The sequence below is a fragment of the Rhipicephalus microplus genome, chromosome 4 (assembly GCF_043290135.1).
Source record: "Rhipicephalus microplus isolate Deutch F79 chromosome 4, USDA_Rmic, whole genome shotgun sequence".
Lineage (NCBI taxonomy): Eukaryota > Metazoa > Arthropoda > Arachnida > Ixodida > Ixodidae > Rhipicephalus > Rhipicephalus microplus.
In genome coordinates this window covers 97,565,303-97,592,085 of record NC_134703.1, presented here as the reverse complement: position 1 = coordinate 97,592,085, position 26,783 = coordinate 97,565,303, and the positions used below count along the sequence as shown (strand labels likewise).

The 26,783-nt window shown below is 45.5% G+C and overlaps 1 protein-coding gene across 1 annotated transcript in view; it reads left to right on the top strand.

Moving 5' to 3' along the window:
* Window positions 1-16,943, top strand: part of LOC142814512 (neural cell adhesion molecule 1-like) — a 335,247-nt gene extending 318,304 nt beyond the window's left edge. Inside the window, exons 2-9 of the mRNA XM_075893325.1 lie at window positions 7,136-7,295; window positions 8,486-8,625; window positions 9,261-9,395; window positions 11,002-11,145; window positions 13,689-13,873; window positions 14,615-14,711; window positions 15,607-15,777; window positions 16,295-16,943. Of these exons, the coding sequence (XP_075749440.1) occupies window positions 7,136-7,295; window positions 8,486-8,625; window positions 9,261-9,395; window positions 11,002-11,145; window positions 13,689-13,873; window positions 14,615-14,711; window positions 15,607-15,777; window positions 16,295-16,521 (1,259 nt within the window). The 3' untranslated portion in view covers window positions 16,522-16,943. The remainder of the gene's footprint in view (window positions 1-7,135; window positions 7,296-8,485; window positions 8,626-9,260; window positions 9,396-11,001; window positions 11,146-13,688; window positions 13,874-14,614; window positions 14,712-15,606; window positions 15,778-16,294) is intronic.
* The last annotated feature ends 9,840 nt before the right edge of the window (window positions 16,944-26,783 follow it).

The window sequence follows — 26,783 nt, the reverse complement described above, 5'->3', positions numbered from 1 at the left end:
AGCGAGTTGGTATTCGTTAATTATGTGACAGTGTAAAAGGAACGGGAAAATGTTTACTAAAGCACACATATGACAAAACTCGGCGCTGACTATCAAGTGATTTTTTTTTTAATTCTGGAAATGGGTTTTTAAAGGCCAGGTAGAATTCGCGCGCCTGCGCACATTCAACCGCGACGCGCATGATGCAACAAATTTTATTTGCATCGAGACCGTGCCGCGGTTGCTGCTACGTGCATTGCTAGGAAGTGCGGCAAAACTCGTTAGTGTCACGTGGGGGAACAATGACCTTTAACAATGTCCTGTGGATAAGCAGCGTGCGTATACTCTTTTAAGAGCGGACAATGTTTTCTGGTTTTCTGAGCGGGGATTTACAATTAGCGCGTCGATAATACGCAGAGGATACCTGAACGAATAAACCTCGCGTTTCTTTACTGGGCTTTAGCATCGTGCTAGAAGCTTTTAGCATTATGCAGCTGAGTGCGATATCGGGAGTTTGAATCTTGGTCACGGCTACAGTGCGTCATTTCATCAAAAAGGAAAGGGCAGAAAACGGACTTGTGCCGATCCCCCCTCCTCTGTTTTTTTTTATTTTTGTTTTTTCTGCATGCTATAGTAAACCATAAAGAAAAGCTATTTTAAGTCAAGCATTACGCTCGTACATTTGCTGTTACTTGTGTCACAGTCTTTTCTACCGCGGTTCTTATAGCAGGCCTTTTGGCAAACTAGAGTCTTCTCACTTTTGAGATAAGCGGGGATATAAGATGCATTTATATCCTTTCGTAGGCGTTCCTTTGTTGTAGCTACAACAAAGGAACGCCTACGAAAGCAGGGTAAATTAAACACGCGTTCCTTCTTCCCGGTAAGTCAATCAAGCTGGATCTTGTATAATGGACTAGCGTGGCTAAATAACGAAGGGACCCGGATATGCGGATGTAGGCCCACGGAGGGCGCAGTCATCCCTGTGTGCGGATAAATACCTCCCGGGCTTTCTCGGCTTCCCCTGCTGTCCTTAATGCAAACATCTTGCCGCTCAGAGACCTCGCGTATATATAGCTCGACTGATGTGGACTTCCCTTATTTCCTTCGTGGCTGCTTCTCTCTTATCCCCGTAGGAATGCACTCCCCTGTGGCGTGGTTATGTGTCTAAAGAGACGCGAGTGATTGGATGCGCGTGTGCACGTCAGAGACCTTGGTAATGCGAATGGTGCTCTTTATCGGAATAACTTATACGCGTGAATGGCCGGCAACCATTTCGGTTTGTTGCTGCAGTTGCTACATTTGCAGCTTTCTTTCGCCCCCAAGCTTTTCTTTTTTCTTTTAAGCATCCTGCTCTCGTTTGTTCTTCAAGGTCTATGTTGTTTATGTTCGCGGCTTTGGGCTGCTGGTGTTACTTTAGCTTGGGAGTCCATTTTGTATCTTTTTTCGGTGTGTTACCTCGAGGTCTATATACCACACCTCTCGCTCACTTACATGCATACATCCGTTGGGTTTTCTAGCGCCAGGGTGGCGCTGTTCACTAAGTTACGTTTCTTCATTCCATCTTTGCTGGGGCAACGAAGGATGCAGTCGTCAGTTTTGACGTGACGTCGTCTCGTGATATCGACGAGAGCACGCCTATCTCGCACCCAGGCGCCTTCGGCGGTATGCCCTCGCTTCCAGAGACGCCTAAATGTGTTTGCAGCTGCCAAGGCGAGTCTCGCTAGCATAGCAAGCAGTGGCTCTGGGAGTTTAAAAAGCGAAAACGCGCTTGTTCACGCTGCGCCCGCTTATAAAGTGTCGTCTAGGTACCACTTACTGCGCCGTCATCTGATGCGACAACAACCAGCTTAAGAGGAAGAGATCGCTGAGCAATGCCTGTGAACTTCACAGCGCATCGCGGGAATCGAGCCGGTGCGGTGTTTTGCGATTGCACAAATTACCGTCCACAACGTAAAACGCTGAGCTCCGCAACCTTAGAATATAATCGCAATCGACAGGAAAAACTACGAGACCAGTAAAGTGTGCGAGTAAGCATATTTATTGCGTTTATTCAATCGCGACTCCAGCTGTTCCACTTTACAGCAGCGATTTGCGTGCAGCAATGCCTGTAGGATGCGGCACAAAACTATTGCCGCACTCTTTCGCAAGCCGCTTGTCAATAGTAGGATATACGTATTACGACTTACGCGTGGATGCACGCGCCGTGCACGTTTAGTACATTTGTAACGGCCTACTATCGCGATGCAAAGAGACGTGAACAGCGCGGAAATCTTGGTTTTCGACTTGGTCGAACTGCGACATGCCTTGACTGTCCCTGGGCGAGTCTACATTTGCTTTCGGCTGGCGTCGCCGTAGCAATTTAAAATCCTGTTCTGGCTGGCACTTTTGCACCGCGTGTGTTTTCCGAGTGCCCGGCAGGACTGGCTACACAAGCGGTGAATGAGCGTAAGTTGGAGTCAGATTCTAGCGCTACGTTGACGCCTGCTTACAGCACCAATTCTGCCTTGCCACAGCCAAGGCACGCCGCAGTTAACGCTTTATGCTGTTCGCGTTTCTTTCAGTTGGATAATACGTACCTGATGAAGTTGCTTCCGCATTCTACAATGCACGTGCTGCAGACATTCCGGTATGTCGAGCAACGTTTCACACGAAAACAGCACGAAATTCCAGCAAAAGAACAGCGCGAAACATGCTTACAGCCGGACTCGGGTTGTGAAATTTCGCGTTTGTGAAGTTTGAGCGTCTGCTCGCGTGGCTGTTGAGGGTGTTGCTTCGCTACGCTTGCAACAGGTAGCGCCACGCGCTTTTCAATATGGCAGCAAGCACTGAGCTCGATGTGTTCTGGTGTTTATGTGCTGGGCCATTCGTGGGGTTTCGTAAGCACTGTTCACGGTAGCCGCAACCATACGAGCTTTATGCCGCGTTTGGATTAGTTACGTTAGCACAGAGTAAACCTGGACTTTCATCACTTTTCTGTCCGTATGGGTATTCTCGAATCTTAGTCAGTGAACATATTTTAAAGGAACAACGCAAAAAAGTGCGTATATATAAATATCCACACAGTGCTATGTGTGTGTGTTTGTAAGAGTTTTTTTTTTACTTTTCGCTTTTTTCCGCTGTTCCTTGAAATGTGCACAAGCAAACCCAACTGTTCTTCTTTCAGTCAATGAAGCGGACTCGTGCGATGCGTGCAGTGTTTGTGCCTTTCGGCAAAATTTCGAAAGCAGAGCCATGTTCAACGCTTTCATGTTCAAAACACGCCTGAACACGCCCTATAGGGATGCTCATGAACCTGCCTTCCAAACTTTTCCGCAATGCCAGAAAAAGTGGGCATGTGCAGAATGAAGCGGCGTCAGAACTTTTGTTAGACAAAGTATATATGAACGGGATTCTTACAGACAGCATTTTTTGTTTCTTTTTTTCTCGGACTCGTTGTCTTCTTCAAGAAAAAAAAATATTATTTTTCCTGCAGAAAGCGCGCAACGAACCTAGCCATCCGTAGCAGCCGAGGCAATTGCGCCGTCCTCGTCTCCCGTTTCTTTCTGTTTTGTTTTTCCGGTAGTGCGCGCTACGACTCTCCATACTCCATTTCTTTCTTCGGCAGCGGCTTGACTCGACTTCGTACCGGGGCATGTGTATTTCTGGGAGCGCGGGGGCAAACGCTTCCGAGTTCGTTCGTCCGACTGTAAAAGGCGGCCTTTCCTTTCACTCGGGAAATGACTGCTTCTCTGTATACCGTCGTCTCTTCGAGATTCCTTTTTTTTCGTTTTGTTCTTTCCTTCTGTTGTCGCAGGCGCAGTTAAACTTCAGCGTAGCGTAACGCGCGACAGCGTATAAGTAATAACAGTTCTCTCCGGAGAAACGCGCGGGCGTTTCTAGGCTACGGGATCGTAACGAACAAAAGAAAAAAACTGGAGAGAGGGGGGTGGGGGGACAGTGGCGCCACGAGAGTCTTGGAGACAGTAAAACGTATACCATATGCAGGAACAAAAGCGGGAACGAGACACTAGTACAGGGAGTAGGACTCGCACGCTAAAAATGTTCTTTTTTTTATTTCTGCTTATGGGGCGGAGCTGTGCTTCATAGAGGCAAGCGGCGAAAAATAAAGCGTGCCAAGGCGAATAGCCCTATAGGGGCTGTTTCCGAAAACGCCACGGCAACAATTGTGGACGGACGCAGTTGCAGGAACACGTTCTCGTATTCGCCGCGCCCCAAGGCATGGCGAAGGATATTGTGTGGTGCATATATTTGTCCGTAGGCGACTCTACTGTGTATTCTTCCTTGTTCTCCTGCCACATTACATTGCGCACCACCTCCCTGTGTCTCTCCTTCTGCCCTGCTTTGGCATCAGTTTTTTTTTCTTGAGCAATGCAGCATTCTTAGGGCTCTATCGTCTTCATACTTCTTGTTGCGAACTATTGAGAATGTCCTAGCTATGTACTACTTCTGTGACTACTTTAGCTCTTTGTTTCACCATCTTTTCGATACGTCTTGTGAACTTACTCGTATAGGCAATAGACGTCTGTTTCTTAAGGTGCGCTTACACTAGAGCGACACGACACTGACACCACCCCGATGAAGACGCGAGGCAGACGCAGACCATCGGGCGACGAGTCGCCCGTCGACGAAGTCGCCATACACCCTGGTCACACTAAGCCGACGACGACGCCTCAAAAGACAGCATGCCGTCGTAGCGTAACATGAAGACAGATCGAAAACACCAGCAAAACGCATCGGCAGACCTTTCGTCGGCGTGTCCTCGGGAGATCTGCGGCTGAGCGACAATTTGCCCATGTCTTCGTTCCAAACGACCACGAAGGGGTAACTCTTCTGGGAAATAACAATGCCCACTCCGAGGCTTCCAAGACATTTGAATAGGCATCTTGGGCACCCCACAGAAGTATTTTCTTGGCTTCCCTTTTGTGTATAACCGCCCCCGTCCCTCGTCACCATGGATTATGGCGGGGGCTGCGCCGCGTAGCGGAAAAGGGACAATGGCAGAGCAGGGAGCATAACTTTATGTGTGCCTCGAGTGTGACTGAGAATTGGCCAACGAAAGGCTGTGAGCACGACAAGGCGCCGGCGGAGTCTCCCAAAGACCATTGGGGGACTGTTTGTGTGGTTACAGTGTAAATATGAGGATGACAATACAAAAGGCACTCACAAAGGCAGTCTGCTGACCAAAATCGGTGTCGTGTTTGTCTAGTGTAAACGCGCCCTTACGAATACGAAATAGGATGAACGCAGTAACACCGGTGAAACTGTACGATCTCTACCAGTTCCCGGGTATACAGCGCAGAATGATTAAACTGCTTAGCGGAAAAGAAAGACACAGCACACGCAGAATTGACTAGAACCAAAGCACCTATATCTTCGGAAAAGTACAGCCTTTTTGTAACCTGCGCCGCTACCTTCTCTCCCCGCCGGAGCTCCTTGTCTCTTCGGGTGGGTGCGGCGAAAAACCGGTTTTCGCCCCGCTCGGGGGTGGGGGTGGGGGGGTGTTTATGTATAAGAAGGAAAAGAAGAGAAAAGTGAGCCCCGAAACTGTCTGCATCAGGGTGTGACACCTCAGCAGTAGCTCACAAGAGATGGGGGTGAGGAGAGATTAAAAGGATAGGAATAAAGGTGCAGAGAGAGAGCAAGAGAGATGAGGTAAGCCAGCAGGCGACGACATATCGAGGGGATAGGAGAGATAGGAAAGATGAAAACATGGTCACAGGAGTCCGAGGACGGGGCACCACTAGTGAGAGCTCTTGACGGCGTCAGGAGATGGCGTAGAGCAAGTCCAGTAAGTCAGAGCTATACGCTGTCGTCGGAGATCGGCGTCAGGAGATGACGTAGGGCGAGCCCAGTCGGCCAGAGCTACGCTGACGTCGGAGATCGTGAGGGCACAACCGGTCGGCACGGAATCCAGCGAGCGAGTGACCGCTCGGAGCCATATTGGATGCGCCAAAGCGCCACTGTGTTGCTTGTTCGCCGCATGCAAAGTGCAGGACGTGTGGGGGCATTCCTCTCGAAAGTGCTTAATGCTTCGAATTTCATGATTATCGCGTCTGTTCTCAAGCGCAGCCAGTGTCTGCAACAGCGTGCACGTCGCGTGTGCTCCTTATGAAATGAACCGCTGGTACTTGCAAAAAAAAAAAGAAAACGCTTTGTTGCAGGACACTTGACAATGTGCTGAACTTTCTCGTTGCTTTGAGGTGATACTGTGCGTTGAGTTCAGATAATACATCGCTAGAAATGGGCGAGCGGTAATTTCGACAGTGATGACGCGACTGCGTTTTTTGACCTCTACATCACAGCACCATCCGGGCCATCAAGAAATTCGAGGTATTTTACATGTTCGAGAACAGCCTTTATCATCTACATGATTCGCAACGCGCATGAAGACATGTAAGACTTCAACACAGTGGTTGCAAACTGCGCCGCAGAGGACAAACATCTCAGAACGGCGTACTGCGTGCACAAGTCATTGGATAGGCAGAAGAGAGGTAGCATGTGAAACGTCATGAAGTTCTGAGCGAGCACTTTCATGGACATTGTTGACATTGCTGCAGTTATAAAATACAGAGATAGTTTGTACACACGACAACTATTCCTTCCCGCGCGGCTCAAGACACCGCAGCTGCGATTTAAATATTTCTTACTGGTACTAATTTTGCATGCCGAGTTTACTGAATTTAATTTCAACCTGTTCTCAATAAACCCAGTTATGTATATCAGCGCCAGATACACATGGAAAACCTACAGCGCGAAAAGAAGATTAAAGGACGTGCAATGCGCTACAACTCGTGCGTGACTTGCAGCAGTTCTTCTGCCCTAATATTGATGGTTAGCGCACCCAGTCTTGCTCAGAAAATCAACGCGGAAGAACCATCACAAAGAGCCGTATGCGAGGCACGGCACACGGCTACGACTGTACAGAGGCGGCTGTGACCGTGACCGGCTCGAAAGGGAACTGCAAGCTCGTGGCGCGTTACAGGTGGTGCCACTGTCGCAAGCGAATAAATAAATATTATTGATATTACAGTCGTGTCACTGTAGTTGGCGTCTGTATTTTTTTGTTGTTTTCGTTTTTGCCATGAAGAATGTTTTATGGTACCCGTCTGGTAGCGATAGCTCACGCCGTCGTATACTTTCTTTCTCTACCCCGCAGAATGCCGCGGCGAGCTGTACCTTCAGCCGGCCAAGACCGAAGTGAGCACATTCACCCGGGAAAACTTCTTCGTGACGTGCATGGGCGGCTCCGGCACCGATGAGCAGTCTCTGACGTGGACAGGCCCGGATGGCCGCCGCATCACCGACCTCAGCGGACGGTACGCGCGCACTCATCTGCTCGTCAGTTTGCTTGTTCTTCACAGAACCGGTATTCATCGCAGCATAAGTGCATGCGAATGTATTACTTCAATGCATCACAGGTGTACAGGGCAACGAAACTCAACGAGGGAGTTTATCATGGGCAGCTCTGTAAACTCCTGTGCCAGTGTTTCCAGGCTTGAATTTTTTTGTGGCCTTTGTGCACTAGTAGAATACATGAGAGACCTTTTTAAGTGAGATGATAAAAGTTGGAAGGGCTACGGAGGGAAGAGTCACAATACAGGATGCAGCGTGGTGCCTGTAGCTTTTATTTAAATGTATACTAATGGACCCCCCTGGTGTCCTCGTATCTCCCTAATGAGAACCACTGTCCTATGCTGTAATGTAGATGACTGTGATCCTGTGCATGTTCTTTCTTGCTATGTCCTTGCTTCTTCAGACCCGCTACCATGTAGGGTAAAAAAAAAATTTTTTTGTTACCTCTATATCTCATTCTTTCTCGTCCTCTCTAACCAGTATTGGTTCATTATTAGCTACTTATAGTTTTAACCAATGAACCAAGTTCTAATTGAAACATTGTAAATCGTAAACATTGTAAAAAAATAGTGATGCAAAGTACAAGCTCTAATGAGACAACCATGCAGAGCAACCAAGACACGTCATCACACAGGTCGCAGGATCAAATCCCGGCTGCGGCGGCGGCATTTTTGATGAAGGCAGAAACACTGTAGGCCCGTGTGCTTAGATTCGGGTGCACGTTAAAGAACTCCAGGTGGTCAAAATTTCTGGAGACCTCGACTACGGTGTCTCTCGTAATCATGTTTGGCATTAAACCTCGCATATATTTTCAAGACACGCCTTCAGAGTCGTAACAACCAAAATCAGATTGTCAGCGGGTCAGCAACCGCACTGCAACATGCAGGTGAAATGAGAAGGCGCTCAAAGTGTGTTCGCTGGACATGTCTCTTGCACGTAAAGGGTTGATGAGTTCTCAAGCCAGTATTTTTACAGATCAGTGATTTGTAGTGAGGACTCGTCAGAAGCAAACAATAGCTACTGGTAAAAATTTTCATATAACGAAATCCCGCACATGCATTACTTGCCCCCAGTCGTGAGAATGAACTATTGTTTCTGAATGAGAGCTGGACGCAGTGTGCACAGTCTTTTTTCTGACACTTATTTTTTCCAGAATTCACATTGAGCCACCTCAAAACGGCCAGTCTGACCTAAAGCTTGTCGTGGAAGAGGCCTGGGAGTCCGACAAGGGTACTTACACTTGCTCTGCGCCGGCGCAGGGCGAAGAGATATCCTTCAATCTCATCGTCTACCGTAAGTTGTTCCTAAATATAACAATGCTCACGCCAATATTTTTCAAAGCTTTAGCTTCTTCACAGTGACTCAGTCCTTCAATTCGTGGTTTTTTGTTATATCCCCGAGCTCGAACACTAAAAGACCAAATGGGGCACTAATATAGTGAATGATCTCATGCAGTTGTATGGGCCCCCATTAGAAATGTGCTGAATGGCTCCTTTCTCTCCAAGTGAGACTAACCTCATAGACATTATACTTGGGCACTGGGCCGATTACAGAGATGGTGCGATCAAAAGTGGCCCGATATAAAGTTAAGAGCGCGCTAAGGTAGCATGATGCATGCACAACACAGATCAAGGGGTGGAGTCGAGGTCTATATACCTCGAGGTTTATGGTCTATATATACCTCGAGGTCTAGGTCTATATTATGCCCTGCATACTAGGTACGGGCTTTATATAGGGTGCTTGTCGCTTCGTACGCTGACAAACATGTCCCCTACAGCATATTCGTTACCGCTCTATTCTGGCTACTTCGAAAATAATTTGACAGTCACTCATCATTCATGCGCTCTGCTAATTGTTTGAACCATATACATGAATGTATTGCACTCTCATCACTTGTTTCTTTCTATTTTTATTCTATGAACGTGCAGGGGCGATCACATTCGAAGGCACGCCTCAGCTTCAGCAAGGCACCGAGGGTGAAGACTTCACGCTCAAGTGCAACGCTCAAGCCGAGCAGAAGCCCGTTGTCTCTTGGACCAGGGACTCAAAATCCATCATCAACAGTGCGTGCTTCTGAACTTGCTACCTATGTTACTATCTCTCAAAACTGTACTGCACCCGTGTTTCCAAAGACGAGTGCACAGCACGTTGGGACTACAGTTTCATATCATGGATTGTTAAAACTGAAACCTGCAATGATCGGCAGCCCGCTTCAGGACATTTAGTTCAAAACATAATGTGCTTTATTTTAATGTTTATATAGTTGTTCTCATTGTTTACACGTGCAACTGCACTTAAAAAGGATCTTGTTTGCACTTTTCTAAGCAGCTTTTTCTTCAAGATATTCTGTGTTTGTTAAATGCACCTTAAAGGCAATTGCATCGGCTACATACATTATAGTAGCAGTATAGGTAACTACAATTAGTCATCAGTGAATAAAAAAATGCAACATAAAAAAATCTATCAGTTATGTCTATCGCAAGGAAGAGCATCATCAATGTCAACACTCTCATTAGGGGTTCACACGCAGTATGTGTTTGCCAGACCAACATATTTATAGAGTTAATTTTCTGATGAATGTTCTTATCGAATACATTTGTTTTTACTATATATGCAAAGGAGTTCATTCGGTAGACATCAAACTCAGCTGTTGCTTGCATTCCTGGTCTCATTTGCATCTAGTATTTCAGAAACAATTCTGATACAACTTGGTGGCAATCGCTCCGTTCTTCGAGCATTGCTTTTTTGTCATCATCATGTTAACTTGCACGTAATCAAATTTCATTAAACTTCAAGCCCTGCAGTACAGTGAAATCTCACTGATGGGTCTTTCACGCAAACAGCAAAAATAAGAGCTATTATGCAAAAAATGTGTTAGCCAGACATGTTTAACAAAGAGGAAAAATATACGTATTTCTTCAGGAAAACACCTTCGTTGAGCAACCTTGAAACTGCTGGTCAATTTACACTACACATTCTACTTTTCATCATTGGACATTACGTTCGAGCCTGGCAGCAATTTGTTATCCACAACATTGACGCTGCTGCGACAACAGCAGCTCTGCAGTGTGCCTGTTGTGAATTGTGAGAACGGGGCTTGAGCTATAGTATAGCGAAAAATAAAGGTGGGGCTTGTAGATATGTCAGTCAAGGTCCACTTTTGCGGTCGTATTATTCAGTTTTGGGCGAAAATGACATTGAATCTTTCTACATCCTAGAGAAGTTGGCCAGGAACAAAAAAAGAAAATGTATCTGATAAAAAAAGAAGTCGCGGCATATTCATGGAGTGAATGATGATGGGTGAGGCAAAGCTTCCAAGGGTTTTATCGGTAAACTGTGAATCCGTCGGTCCGTCCATCTATCTGTCTCTGTCTCTCACACTAGCGCCATCTGCTGAGTCATCTATAAACTAGGCGGTCACGAAACCAGTCACAGTATAAGGACAAACTTATAGCTTTAAAAGCTTGACCCCTGAAAGTGTATTATGCAGAATCATATCAATGAAATGTGCTGTATAAAGAACCGAGTTTAGCATACAAATTATTTATTTCATTTTCATAGTTTCATCCATGAGGCCACGTACGCCAATGCAAGTGTCGCTTCTCAAGAGAGTGGATGAGGCAAGTTCTGAACTCTGTTTTTGCTGTTTCCTCTCTCTCTCCGTCACAGACAAGAAATACAAGATGGAGGACCAGTCATTGGTTATCCACAACCTGTCACGACATGATGCGGGCAACTACACATGCAGCGCATTCTTGGCCACCACCCACCTCTCCTCAGTCAAGTCCATGGTGGTGACTCTGCAAGTAAACTGTAAGTTCGCATTTACCATTGCACTGCCTCTACCCACGCAGCGATTCAAATTCAGTAAACTTGTTAATTAGTAAGTCTCAATTCAGTAAAGGTAGCTATAAGTGCCGTACCACTTACAGTGATGTCATATGAATAATTTTTTTATATTCCTGTGGCCCAAGAAACATTCTTTATGAGTTTTATATACACCGTAGTTAGGCATTTTTTTTTAGGGGTAAGTGTCAGGTGAGTTTCTTACATTAATATATATATTCTTTAAAATGCTTCTTAAGTGGAGTGCGTTCTGCCTATTCTAAGTATCCAACTCTATTTCCTTTAGTAGATGTAACTCTAAGTCCTTTTTTTCTCTCTCCTTTTTTTTGCAATGTTCAATGCAGGCGAAAATGTTTGAGGCCTGTGTATTTAGACTTAGGTACAGGTTAAAGATCCCCAGGTCTATGAAAGTTTCGGAGCCCTCCCATACGGCATATCTTATAATCATATGGTGGTTTTGAGACGTTCAACCCCCAGACACTATTTTTTTTTCTAATGCTAGAACAAATGAATTTTGTGCGCAGGAAGCCTCAGCAGTAGCCGATACGAGTTACTGATGCTAAAATTGCCTTCCGTACTTTTACGTGTAGCAGGGAATAACGAAAAAACACAGAGAAGAGCAATGCACAGAATGTGCGCCAACTTCCAATTTTATTCAAGAACAACGGAGTGATGCTAATACTTTTGTGCTTATACCTTTACCTGTTAGCGTTTTTTCGCTCCTTCCTGTTGTGCTCAACAGTGCACCAGCTAGTGAAATCAACAGGGCCTGTTGTAGATATGAATGAAGGGAAATTTTTTCGAAGGGCTTCTTTTCTTGTCAGATTCAACCGAAAAATTCCTTGATACAATGAAGCTAAGGAGAGCACACTGGATTGAAGTGTCGAGTTGGGTGTATTGGTACCTAATTATGGCGTCCTACTACAGCGTAAAAACACACAGAGGATGGAAGGGGCAGAAACGCTTGTCACATTTCAGGGCTCGTAATCGCGTTTCTTCCGTTCATTGAAGTGAGATAATCAGGGTTAACTGTGGAAGTGCCTCAGACTGGCTGGCCGTTGTTTAAATAGGAGGACCTATCCTTTTCAAAGGCACCATGTCATCCATGGCGTGATAGTTTTAAAGGGGTTAGTGGTGACAACCTTTCCTGGTGGTGGCATGTGTCCCTGTTGTTGGCACGGGTCCGTGTGTTGGTGTGTGTCCCTAACAGCGACACCCATGTCCCTGTTCGTGGAGCGTGTCCACAGGATGGAATGTGTCCTTGAGAGGGACACGCGCCAACACCAGGAGATGATGTCATCACTAACCCCTTTAAAACTAACCCGCCAAGGCTGACATGGCGCCTTTGAAAAAGATAGCTCTTCCTATCGAAACGTCCCCGCAGGTCGTCGATTCGAATCCCGGCTGCGGCGGCTGCAATTCTGATGGAGGCGGAAATGTTGTAGGCCCGTGTGCTCAGATTTGGGGGCACGTTAAAGAACCCCAGGTGGTCGAAATTTCTGGAGCCCTCCACTACAACGTCTCTCATAGTCATACGGTGGTTTTGGGACGTTAAACACCACATATCCATCAATCCTATCGAAACGTCGGCCAGCTAGTCTGAGGCACTTCCACTGTTAACCCTGATTATCCTACTACGTTGTTTCCATCTGTCGGCTCCGATTTAGATTTTGGATCCCCGTTCATTGTGTGTTTTTGTGCTGTATAGAGTGCCCGAAAGCATACTGGACACTCCTTCTTATTTCTAACTGTACTGTAATAATTATGATGTAAACTGAAATAAACTAAGTCGATGGAACCCCTTTCCATTGCTGGGAACCAATCATTGTAGCTAGGAAATCCTGTGGTTCAGATCACGTCGTCTGAAAGGGTGCTTTTCTGTACTTTAATTCTTACGACATGCATCATAATTACTATGTTGCAGTTAAACACAATAAACTGTGGTACCGAGGAGGTCCTACAGCACATCTCCTGAGACTGTACTCACTACAATTTGCAGAGAAAATCACTCCCAGTCGCGCTAGCTTGCATAGATAGCAGACCAATGAAGTCGGAAGTCATTCTGGAATGTCGTCCTAAAAAGTCATTGCGGGTAAATGCGATGAAGGCGGTGCTCAACTTTTTAAAGACAGCAGACTTGCAGCAGTGATTATAGACTTGTGGTCTTATCATGACTGGAAGAGTGACATAGCGTGTGCTCTTCCCTCTCTCTCTTTCCATCTTTCAAACTCTCTCACCACATTCCTCTGTGCGGGGTAGCATCTTTCTAGTCTGGTTAACAACCCCGCCTTTTATTTTTTTTTCTCTAATTACTCTCTTATCTTAAAGACAACAAACCATGTCCCGTATATACTTTCCTTGACTTGGCCGTTGTATTAATGGGGTAAGTACCTTCTCTATGTCGTTTAAGTGAAAAAAAAAGAAAGTTCCTAGGCTTTTCGTGCCACTTCTGTGCCCCAAGCTTCGCTTAACTGTTTCTGTCCCTGTGCGCATGTGACGTGCGCCTGCAGACCCAGCAGAGTGGAAGCAGCCTATCCAGGATGCTGCCTACTCAAGCATCGGAGCTATGGCCGTGCTGCACTGTGAGGCCAGAGGCGTGCCCGAGCCCAGTGTCAACTGGTTCCGCGACGACCAGCTTCTAGAGCCCGATGAGCGACGACAGATCGTCGGTGACACGAGCGCGAGCACTCTCAAGGTAAGTTGCCTACCATCATGCGGATGGGTTTCGCTGTACTATTACCATATCAATGTGGTACCGTTACTGTTTGATCAACATCGCGAATATGGGCAACATTTGTGGGAACAAGGTTTCACACCACATAAGCTCATGCAGTAACGAAAAGGATTACGTGTCTGATTCACTGAATCGTTGAACTGTACTAATTCTGCTATTAACTTTTCATGCTGATGTCGACTGCATTTTGATAGGGATTAAATGCAAAAAACATGCTGCTACTTATAATTAGGTGCACGTCAAAGAACCTCATTCTTTCAACATAAATGTGGTGTCTCCCACAGCGGCGTGCCTCGTATTTCTGTGAAGTTTTTGGCACTTAAAATTTTTAAATTTCAGTGATTCCTGAGCCTTAAGGTATTAATGTCTTGTGGCTCTTTTCCAGGATAGCTATGGTAATACATCTATAGCGCATAAAGTTGGTCGCACGACAGAATGTAGCAGCTCCTATACTAACAGCGCTGTGTGATCATTCTTACCACTTTTTTGAAACTTTTCTTTCAAAAACTTTCACTCGGGTAAAGTTCGTTCAGATACTTTATATGTTTCACACCGAGATAGAATGAGATTTTTCAGCGAGTGTGCTGGTTGATTGCATGAATAAACTGTTGGGTGGGGCCAAACAAAAATGCGTATTTATTCATTCTATACCAGGATCACCTCGTTGCTATAGCTTTTGGTCGCCACTTCTGTCTGATGCAGATCAAGGTGACCGATGTCTCTGACTTTGGCGAGTACATGTGCCGAGCTCGTAATGACCTGAACGTACTGGAGCACGTCATCACTCTCAAGGAAGGAGGTTTGTCTCGTTTACTTCCTTTTCTCGTGGAGCTCGTCTCTTGCATGTGACCAAAGCTAACACTGTTTCAAGGGATTCTAAACCAACCCTTGTTATTGGTGAAAAGCAAACAAACAAAAAAACCACCACGTTTTCGTCTGCCGAAAGTTAGGCTTGTCACCTGGAAGTCCACACCCGGAAATTAAGAGAATCCACGCAGCGGCTTCTGTCTGCCGCTCTATGCTACTACTTTTACATATTATTGTATTCTGTTGTTGCGAACACTCCAGGCGTGTTCGCGCTGTCACCGGCGTGTTTTCTACAATGTCCGAATAGAAATCGCCGCACGCACCTTATCTTTTGTTGTCCTAGTGAAAACTTGCGAAGGCTGCAGATGGATGCAGCTCAAGTAGGGATGAAGTGTGCTCACCAGCTCTGCCGGGTGAAAGAGTGCGAAGGGAGTGAGGTGCTGCGTCGCACGGCCAGCGACTGCTAACCTTGATCCATAAAAATCAATAGGTTCCTACCCGTGTAAGTTCCACCCTCTCGCTGCTTGCGTCACGTTAAGATGACAGACATCTAGAAAAATGCTTCACACCTAGGAGCGGCTGTATTCCCTTATGCCAGCTTTCTGCAGGGTTCCACAAGAGTGGAAGTTTGCTGTTAGCCTTGCTTCTTAAAGCATTCTGATATGTTTCTATTGTGATTACTGCTTTGCTGTCATGGCAGCACACGTTTCTTGCTATTCCATGGTTTCGTGGTAAACCACTACAACTTCTCAGAAGAACGTGCACTCGCCAGGTCGATTGTCCTTACTGCTTTAATATCATGCTTGAGTTTTCAGCGGCTAATCATGTTTTTGCTTTCTTTTACATATTCTTATGGCACTTTCACTTTTTCTGGCCTCCTATTGCAGAGGCACCCAAACCTCCTCGGGTGGCCGTGGTGGACTCTAAACCGAGCACGCTGGTGCTGAAGATCGAGCATCCAAGTGATGAGCCTCTCCAAGTGGTTGGTTTCCGCATTGAGTACAAGACCGACAAGGACTCCAGTTGGGACAGTGCTGAGCACCAGGAGTACGACACTGGTAAGCATTCTGTGTTTTTCTTCGATATTTATGTGTGTTCTTTGTGACGATGTAGTATCTCTGTTTAAGGCATACATGTCTCGTTTCTGTAGGATAGGTCATAATATAGAAACTTGTTGCATAAACGTCATTTGTTGTCTCTGCTATGGAGCACTGAAGCTAGACTTCAAACCTCGGCTTCTAACATGGCACAAACTTGTTATGGTTTACTTGCACTAACAGTTGCAGGGTGTTGTGTCGCCGAAGCGGGTGCCTCATCACTTGTAGAGTTGCACTAAAAAACTTTTTTTTTCGCAGCTAAGCACATTTTATCATCCCATAAATGGTAACCTATTTGCCTACGCTGCTGTCCTTATCGCACTCGGTGGCTACTTGGCTACTTATAGTACTCTGTGACTAAGCATCTGCAATAATCCAGCTTGGTTCAGAAATATGTTACACCAGAAATCTATTTGAAGGATTTGAGACTTTCTCTGTCATTGTGACATATTCCTTGCTCCACTTTTCGTATTCTCAGGAAATGGTATGCAGTATGTGCTGCGGAACCTCAACCACGACACCAGTTATGCCATTCGGGTGTCAGCACGTAACGCGGCGGGCTATGGTGACTTCTCGGACGAGATCTACCACCGGACCAAGGACCCGCAGCACTACACTCAGCACAACACCAACGCCGCTGTCGGCGTCGCCCAAATCGCGCCCGTCCTTGCCTCGTTGAACTGTTTGCTCCTGCTCAGGCTTTAATGGGCAACTCAGCGGGAAAAAAATGGGGAAATCGGGTTAACATAGAGACGGGGAGTCGAAGTTTATTCCCCATCACCGGAACTTATTTTTGCCGCCTCTGAAGGAACCTTATCCAAGTGGGTGACTGACGTAGAGAGCTAGGAGCGAGTGACGCGACCTCCTGTTTTACTCGCATTGATCAACGCGGTATTTTGACTGAAGAACCCAAGCGCTCTGAATAGGTGCCGTATTCTCGTAGGTTTACCTGAAAACTATTCAACATTATAGGTAACGATGGCGGTAAGAGCGAGGTCTACAAGGTTTTCACTTGTGCATAACATTGCAGTGCTGTTGTGCTAAGCTGAGCTCTCTGCTCTCGGGGCATCGCGAATTATGTGCGATGTGAACTTTGGTGCTTGCGAAGTCATCTCTTGCATAGCTGAGTAATCGGGAACACTAATGGCGCTGTCGTGTTGTAGCTTAACGCGGGCACTTGGAACTGCTAATTGCTTTGAACCTGACCTGACGAAGTCCTACCCGAGCACCATGTGTGCACCTTTAGAGCAGCTCAAAGTGCCTGCTTTCTTTACTGTCCTAGGGAAAGTGCCATAGGTGCAACTACTTAAGGTGTGTGCCTGAGCTATATGAGTGGTTAGCGAACCAAGCTCACTGGATCTTATTGCGGTCGCACAATTAAGATGACTTGCAACGCTACTTATCAGTCGCCCGCTGAGAGAGAGGCAGAGAGGTCAAGTAATGAAGAAAAACTGCGAATGTCTGTGACATACTTCTTAAAATTTCGAAGTCAGGTTTGCTTTTACTTGTCACTTTTTATGTTCTTCTTAGCCCTTGAGAGCGAGAGATAGACAGTTGTCTGTATAGCACATTTCATCAAGAGTATTATGAAACACTTGTATGAAAGAAGTTACTTTTATAATTATTATTTTAGTCATCACGGGAGAGACATCTTTTACATTAGCAAGTGACGCACCGAGGCTTCTTTGGTTTGTGAGAGTAGCATTTGACATTTCGATTCGCATGCCATATCTTTGTGTAAGTTTGAGCAGAGCTCTTCGACGAAATGTTTACTGGCGGCACTCGAGGAACATAAGACCAAGAAAAACACTGCATTTATTTTACTTTCTTGATTTTCCGCAGGGCTTGTGCACTACTTTTCTTGCGAGTGATGCGGAGCGCAGTGGGGGCAGTGCACCTTCATTCTCTCTTATTAGTCACCTGCTTGACCGAATTTAATGTGTGTGTATGTACGTGCATTTAAGTGCGTGTGTGTTCGTGTGCAACAAAATGTACTGTTCACTTGTTGACAGCCTTTTGTTTTACATTATTCCTTAAAACGAGCATGCATGAGTGTCTTCGCCATAAAAAGAACTGATATATCATTAGTGGTCATCGAGAAAAGTGTAACTCGTCTTAAAGGTTCATCGTTCTTTATGGCTTGTAACCGTGTAAATGTTCTTCCATAACGCAGATCTCTCTGTTGTGTATGTGATTTTTTCACACAGGTACGGTTGTTCCCAGTGGTGTCCAGCGAAAGAGAGCTATGAAACACTATGAAACAGCCTCCAGCGTGTCAACCATGTGAAATTTAGGTGTTAGGTGTCGTTCGTAACTTCTTTCACAGATGTGGAAGAACTGGAACAGTATCTCCGCTCCTCACTTGCGTTCAAAGAAGTGTGCCCGTGTATCCAGTGCTATCTATTTTCTTTTTTTTTCTCAGTAATGTATCGCTCAGATCAAATGAACATTCTTGTTGCCTCTTACCTGCAAATGTCCTGACATGACTTGTTCAGAGCTTCGCCGGCGCATGATGACAATGTTGGTCACACGTGACAAGTGGTTGTCGCATGTGTAGCTTTTTTTTGCGTAGCGTCTTGCGCTAAGTACTGTCATCTGCGATTGTATTAATGTCAGGCAGTGTGCACCGTTCTCAGTGTCCGTTTACTAAGTGTACAGGACAGAAAAAAATAAACTCCATCCTCTTCTAATTTCAAGCTTAGCAGCCGGTATTGCATGGTTATTCTAGGGACAAAATTCTAGGGACAGATTATCATATGTGGCATATCAAAAGCTCGCAGATCTATGGGAAGCTACAGGTTCCCTGTAATTTGCCACTTATTTGTACAGACTAAAGACTGCACGAGAGATAACGCTGATCTGTTGCGGTCATGCACGCACTTACGACACTGCTGCGGCTCCACTTGAACGAACTAATGGCTGTTGTGAAACCAGACGCATTAGAACTCTGATTACAGACACAATCTGTTGTTCGATGTAGAGGTTTCTGACGCAGTATTGCTCGGTATGATAAACCCGTATTCGGGTCACGATCACTGGACGACTGTGGTGTTTCTTTTTAAAGCATACGTATCCAGTCAAACACTTCCTTTTTGTTTTAAGAATATTCATAAAAAGCCTTCCAAGTTTTTTTTTTCAAATCGATGCCTATATCGGATAAATAGGACAGAGGAATATAACTTTACTGCTTGGATAATGATGACAGTGAAATATCATTTTACTTAAGACTAAGGTCTATGAACTTGCACAATTATGAAAAATTGATTACTTTCATTAAAAAATTGGGCATTAGCATTCGTTGCCGCACCTAGTGGAGTAGTTCTGTTACGTGCTTCTTTCTATGTGGCCTCTGAGATGTGCTTCAGCAGTGCGCAAAGCACCTTGATGTGCGAGTGCAACTACCAAGCATAAAGTCAAATATTTCGGTGGCCTCCAGAAACTGTCCATAAATGTGTGCGAAATCATACGCATTCAAAGAAAAACAGTCGTTCTGCAAGTATCAGTGTCCTATAAAAGAGCGAAAGCTAAATCTCCACTGCCGCGGCACTGGGTGCGGTAAATGCACTGTTTGCACAACTGTTTTAACCTTCGTGGAAAGAAAAAAAGAGGGGGGAGGGAATCGCTACAGAACCACGACACACACACAACCACCATGATGCACATGCGTTGTCCAAGAGCACAGTTCCTATTAATTTCTGCATTAATTTTTTAAAACTTATTTCAGCCATGTCTCTAAAAAGTAATCCAAGCAACGAACGGTGCAGAAAGCTGGTACTATATATATTCTCCTCTGATGAACTTCTGCTCAAGCACTGCTTTTGGGTTTTTTGTCACGTAGGGGGCACTCGTAGCAGATGACGGGTGCCCGCAAAGTGTGATTGTGGTGCCATCCTTGCGTTAGCGGGCGGATCCGCACTGCTTGTCACGCTGGTTCTATTTGAGAGACAACCAGCATTAGAACCCTCCGGTGGCTAGGTATTCCGTTGAACCAGCCTTTCGTAGCAAACTTAACATTTTCTGCTGTTAGAGATGGCTTACTATTCCAAGTATTTGTGCTGAACAGCTTTAACCTTCAGCAAGCTCATTGGCAAATGTATCAATGAATACTGAAAGACTGATTACACAGTGTATGGCACTGAGAATGCGCGAAGAACAAGCACTTCTTGTTCTTGCACATATAACTCCTGCTCCAGCAGTTTGTTCAAATAGTACATTAGCAACAAGAAAACTGTTGTGGTCATTGACTTAGTCGACATTTTGTTGGCATCGTGTAACGCATGCAGGTGCCACGTTTTCACAATGGAGCATATGCTGACTAGTGATCTGCTTAGGTATGCATCACGGGACGTTAGGAGATGAAGGGATGCGCCCAGGTTATTTCAGATGATAAGCAACTTTTGATTGAGTCAGCAATCGCAACTCTTCTTTTTTTTTTTTTTGTGGGCAGGGAGGCAAGGATGATGATAAAGCTGTTGGTAAATGTTGGAGCGCCAAAGCTTGGCTCCGAAACGTGGACTGGCCTTCCTTTGTTTAGATGTAAGGATAAGGGTATCTTTTAGTCAACATGGCACAAATCAACGCGACGTGAAGTGTTCAGCATCATTTCCTGTCTCCTTGTGAAAAAATTAAAACGCTTGTTCCGCTGAAATTGCGTGGCATAACTTTTTTTTTTAAACACTGGTTCATTCAGAGAAGGTGGGTCAGTATCAAAAATTTTTTAAATTGTACTAGCTTTTATTTATGATTATTAACAATTAGAGAAATTAGGGTGCCATTCTGAATGTAAATCAAAATGAAGAAGCTAACGTGTTCTTTTTTTGTGCATGTGCTTGTTTTTTTGTTTTTCGGCTGGGCCGAGTTTTTGATGTTTTGTATGTCACCGGAGGTGCAGGAGTGCGCGTTTTTGCGTGTATTCATTGAAAGGTGTTGGCTGTATACGTGATGGATGCGGTGCGTTTTGAGGTTGTTGCATGATGCCTATTTGTTTGTGGGAGCCAATGCGCCGAGCTGTTTTTCCAGCTGTTGGTTCGACGGAGTGTGGCGCAAACTGTGCGCTCTACGAGAGTGTTGTTTCTCTCATTCATTTCTACGTGTTCTTGTGAAAAGGCAAAGGCCGAGTGCTTTCTGGCGCTGTTTTACTAAGCAGCCATGTTTTAATGTGAATGGGGCTATATATGGGAAATCAAACGGGGCCGGCGAAAGCCGAGAACTGATGTCTCTGGTGCAGATACTGAAGAAATAAACAAAAAAGGAAAATATATTGTTAGTTGTTCTCGCTGTAGAAGCATGAAACCGTGCGAAACTGTTTTATGTGTGTTTCTCAAACTTGTATAGTGCTGAAAAAAAAAGTTTGTATACTATACATGGTGACTAAAAAGGTATATTATATATACTATATATATTAAAACTTGGTGAGAATCTTTAAGCATCTTTTTTTCCAACTGTTCTTTCTCTTTAGTGGCCTCTCTTATCATGTTCCTATTTTAGGGAACATTGTTTTATAGCTGTTACCTCATTTCTTTAGCTACTTTCTGCCTGTAAATGATTCTCCTCTGTTTTACACATGTATATCTCTTCAGGTGCCAATTTGACTGTCTGTATACATTCCCTACAGTAGCCGTTTGTTTATCAATCTCTGCCTTTTGTAACATTTCTATTTTCTTTGCATCACAGTATTGCACCTTGGTTTGAGCTTCTTCAACGAGGTCTTGTAGAAATCCTGGCCACAGTTTTTTCTTCATGGTGCATCGCTGTTAATTTTGGAATGGTGTACACATCTATGTGTTATGTAAATAAATATGTCTCTCAAAGACTGCTTCCCCGTGTGTGATAGTGTTGACCGCGGAGGTCATCACTACAAAGATGTCGCTTGGTTCGTGCCACCTGCAAAACTTTCTAGAAGAGACGCAGAGTACCGAGATTCGAATCTCATTTACGCAAAGTCTAGAAAAGATGTGTGAAACAAAGTTTTGTTGTCTAACCTTTGGCTCTTTTTCGTCCATCAATCGGTATCTTCTTGCCTGAAGCAGTGTGAAAGTGAAAAAAATGAAGACAGAGAAGTGGCTTGACACACACAGCACTCATGTGTGTTAAGCTTCATCCCTGTCTTCATCTTTTGCACTTTCATCTTGTGTCATGCCAAACCAACAAGCCCAAACAGCTATCTTGTAAACTTCTCCTGCTTGACGCATTTGACTCTACCAAAACAAACAACAAAAAAGGTGTAATATATTTTTCGAAAACTTCCACTTGGCGCGATAGTTGATGCCCCGAATGACCTAAATAGCTTTTTTATTCATTTGATGCCTAGAACGATGACACGGTGGTTTGTAGAATATCAACAGAATCAGGAAAAAAAATATTGCTTCAGCAATTACCTTGGCTGAACCCATCTGCAGCAACAGCAGTGCTTTTCTTCTGCCTGATTTACCTCAGTGTTTGCCTTCCCATAAAAATGGCTCCTATCCTCTATATTTGATTGGTAAAGCTAAATAATACTGAGGCGCAAGTGTTTTGGTGTTGGCATCATCGGTTTTGAATAAAAAATCAGCTGTTCGTGACCGAAGAATCAAGAGGTCTAAAAAATAAAATAACAAAAAAACTTTGGTCCGAGAGAGAATTGAATCCAGGCCATCTGCATGACAAGCAGGTGCTCCTCCCATTAGGTAGCTGCTTTCCCGTTGGGTGAATTGTATATGGTGCTCTACATTGACAGTGTTGTTTGTTGTGACGAGTCGACCATTGTGACATTCTTTTACTGCAATGAAACAGAAAAGCATGCAACAGAAAAAAATAAGGGACTCAAGAGGTCATTGAAGCATGTAGTAGCAAGTGCGAGTGAACGTTGCATTTTGGCGGCGCCCGAGTAGTTGAAGGTTTTTAATGAATGAGCCCTAGAAAGAGCTTTTTCTCCAGAGCCAGTATATTAGGTCTATGTTTCTATCACAGAACCACGCTACGGGTATTCGTAAAAAAACAAAAAAAAGCAATACGAATGTTGTGAAGTCGCAGAAGTGTTCTTAACGCCGCCTTGAAGAGCCCCCTAAACAACGTCGGAAAATATTGAGAACAAACGCTTTATTCTCGGCTTTGTGGCACAATTCGCGATGCCAGCAGTACGTTCACGTGACTGAAGGATAAAACAAGCGCTCCATTGGTCTATGTGCGAGAGATTTATGTTGTGAATTGTCTCCTACTCTTCCATACAGTTGTGTGCCCATTCTATTTTGTCTCGAATGACTATCTTGCAAGGTAAACTGATTTCACTTCGTGGTCTGCGTTGGCAATGGCGCAAGTAAGAATAGCAGTGTGTATTCAAACAGTGCGAACTCTTGACTTGATCGACACTTTGTGCTTAAATCTCACGTGTTTTATGAACAATTAGTGGCAAGGAAAAGGTAACGCTTGTAGAAAATGCAGTGAGTGCTACGAGTAAGCTACTTTTCTCCCTTTGAACTCGCTTTGGTTCAGAGGCTCTTTATTGCATGTCTTTTATTGCAGCCTATCAATCAATGTCATGCCTTATTGCATGGCATTGATTGATAGGTGGGTTTTACCATCCCAAAACCACCGTATGATAATGAGAGACACTGTAGTGGAGGACTCCGGAAATTTCCACTGCCTGGGGTTCTTAACGTGCACCCAAATCAAAGCACACGTGGCTACAGCATTTTCGCCTCCATCGAAAATGCAGCCGAGAGAGAATTGAACCCAGCACATCTGGGTGACAAGCAGGTGCTCCTCCCATTAGGTAACTGCTTTCTCGTCGGGTGAATTGTATACGGTGCTCTACATTGTCAGTGTTTTTTGTTGTCATGAGTCGACCTTTGCGACATTCTTTTACTGCGATGAAACAGAAAACCATGCAACAGAAAAAAATAAGGAACTCAAGAGGTTATGTAACTGTTGCGGGATTCGGGATTCAAACCCGCGACCTGCGGGTCAGCAGCTGAGTGCGTCAGCCACTAGACCGATGCAACGGGGCTTAATTGCATGGCAGAAGCGTAGCATCGTGCTAGGTGTCAGTACATGTGAATTACGTAACCTGTACCCATTCCGAAGCGCTCAATCATATGTTCGTGTGTTGCCCTATGGGCGCGTGGTAGGCCCCCTCACTGATTCGGAAAAGAACAGTTACGCAGTAGTGGTCACAATTTTACTTGCAGTACACTATACGGTGCTTTGTAATGGGCAATATCACGCTCGCAGTCGTTCGATTTCTTACAGCACAGCTGAGGCAAGCGCTGAGAACCGAAGCTAGGCTATAACACTTAAGAAGGCGATGCGCATGGAGATGCTTTCGCTTTTTTTTTAACTCATGAAGGTGAAGCTCAAGCGTCTTCCCAAGTTTTTTACCCCTTTATGTGCAGTACAAATTTACGATGTCATTGGCAATGGTATCGTCCGCGCCAGTATAATCTTACGCTGTACAATGCATACCTCAACCGATGCATGAAAAAGCCAACGCGCAACTTGGTCCTACTGACAATCTTCTTGGGAGTGACGGCATGCATGTGTTGGGTGTTCTCACCATTTTTTTTTTATCACTGGCCTGCCCAACATATGTGACTGCGCATATAATGCACATGCATCAAGCGATGTGTCATCAGTTACTTGGCGCGCACTATATCCACTTGCGCACGTCGTGTCTTGATCGCCAGGCAAATTGCACACTCTAGAGATAACAAACATGTGTGAAGGAGCGTGTTGTTCCGAGCACCGCAGATAGAAGAAATCTCGGCCACCTGGGCCCTCCGCCAAGACGAGTCAATATTTAGCTATAGACTACTTCTAGAACACTCTGTATAGACATTTTCTATCTTTGTAAACAGCGGTAGGCGCCGTAGACCTACTGAAGCGCTTAAAGGGATCCTACAACACTTTTTGAGCATGGTCAGGTTGTAGAGGCTCCCTACAACACGCGAGCCAAATATTGTAGCGCAGCACGTGGCCTAGGATGGACAATAAATTATAAAAGTCAGTTGAAAATTGCTTTCTCTTCTCTCGACAAATCACGGAATATGCCCAAAAATCACACGTAGGAAGCCCATCTACAGCCATTGGCAGATTTGAACATGGCGTGCTCGTTACAAAGATCGCCGCAGGAGGCCGCTACTTGTCCATGCGCGCTAGAGTTACTGTATACAGTAACCCGAGCATACAGTAACTCTAGCTAGTATACAGCGTCTAGTATACAGTAACTCTAGCTCAAAGCACACAGTTCCTACAAGAACGACGCAGCCCCCCCCCTTCCCCCACTGCACGAGACTCCTCGAGTCTAGCGGCAGAAGACTGCCTGCGCGTTTCCTCTCCGCTCGAGGCGCGATCGTCGGCTGCCCTCGCACGTTTTCGCTTCCACTTAGAGCGAGCTGAGCCTTTGGACATTAAGGGCCAAACTCCATAAGCGCGAAAATGCACGCGACAGCGACGAGCGACGCTATGAGCGACGAAACAGGTCGTTCGCGCGACGTGTCGCGTGCTCGTTTTCGCGCGATCGCTCGGTTCTCCAGATTTGAAAACCGTCGCTCATCGCCCGGAAGTGCTGGGCTCAAGCAGCCAATAGCGAAAAACCGGAAAAGACAAAGACTACATAGGTGCACGTGACCCTGCCCGAGTCACGTATGCGCAACAAGAAATAACGCAATGTTTATTAAGCATGCGCATATAAAAATGCTGCAAGGCAATAATAAACACTTTCCGTTCCATTACACAACAATATATCTTATTTTTAAATTGGAAACCGCTCGCTACGCGGTTTTCTTGGTGCGAGTAGACGGCCTCATGCCAGCAACAGTGGAATTCGCTCGCCGAAGCCGTCGCGTGAATGAGGTTTGCCTGCGCTAGCGACTGATCGCGCGACGACGATCTACGTCGCGTCGCTCGTCGCTGTCGCGTGCATTTTCGCGCTTATGGAGTTTGGGCTTAAAGGGAATGTCACGGCAACGGAGGTGGCAAACACGCAACTGAAGTGTTCACGTAGTAGCTATCGCAATAGAAAAAAAAATATTGTGAGTAGTCCAACCCGGTGCCTGCAGATCTGGAAGTCAGTGTTTTTCTTCAGCACCAGCGATTTTGGCGATTGCGTGAAACATTAGTCTTTTTTTCAGCAAGGCTGTATAGGACTAGAAGTGAAGCCGAAATCGACCGAAGTGTGCGCGTGATTCTGTCAATCTCTCTCCTTTCTCCCCATTTATCCTGTGCACTGGTGCAGTGCAGCAAAGCCGGTCATTGTAACCGCCTTGCCTTTCCTTGATTCAATATTCCTCACACACACTCTCTCGCCCGTGCTACGTACGCGGAAGATCCGTGCGCATATGTTCCACTAAAAATGAAAAAAAAAACTAATAGGCAGACGTAACCAGTAACTGGAAAAAACAATTCTCTAAACCATTGAAATTAGACCCCTGGTAAACACCAGGACCACACGCTTCACCTTCGCTGGTCAAGTTTCTCCGCAGAGTGCTTAGGCCGTGATGTTTTAGTGTGGTTTCTTCAATGTTCTGTAATCACTTCCAAACAGTCGATTGATCCCGTATACAGTGTGCAGCTGTGAAACCAGAGCAAGGAGGACTACGAACGAGGAAAAAAAAATGGCAGCATACCCACGGGGTGAATGATGGAGAGTGGGGCGAAGCATCCGTCCGTCCATTCGTTCTTCCTTCCATCCGTCTGTGTGACAGTCCATGCGTACATCCGGCCGTGCGTGCGTCTGTTCGTGCGTCCGCACGTCCATCCGTGCGTCCGTGCCTGCGTTCGTCCATGCATCCGCCCTTTCGCCCGTCCATGCGTCCATCCGTCCATGCAGCGATCCATGCGTCCGTCCATGCATCTGCCTGTGTGTCCGTTCGTCCATCTAGTCAACACTCCAAGTACCACCATCTCGCATCTTTTCATCATATATTCCGCATATGCACCGCCATCCAGCGGACATTCCAAGGACTAAACGAGAGGTGGCACACGCACACTTT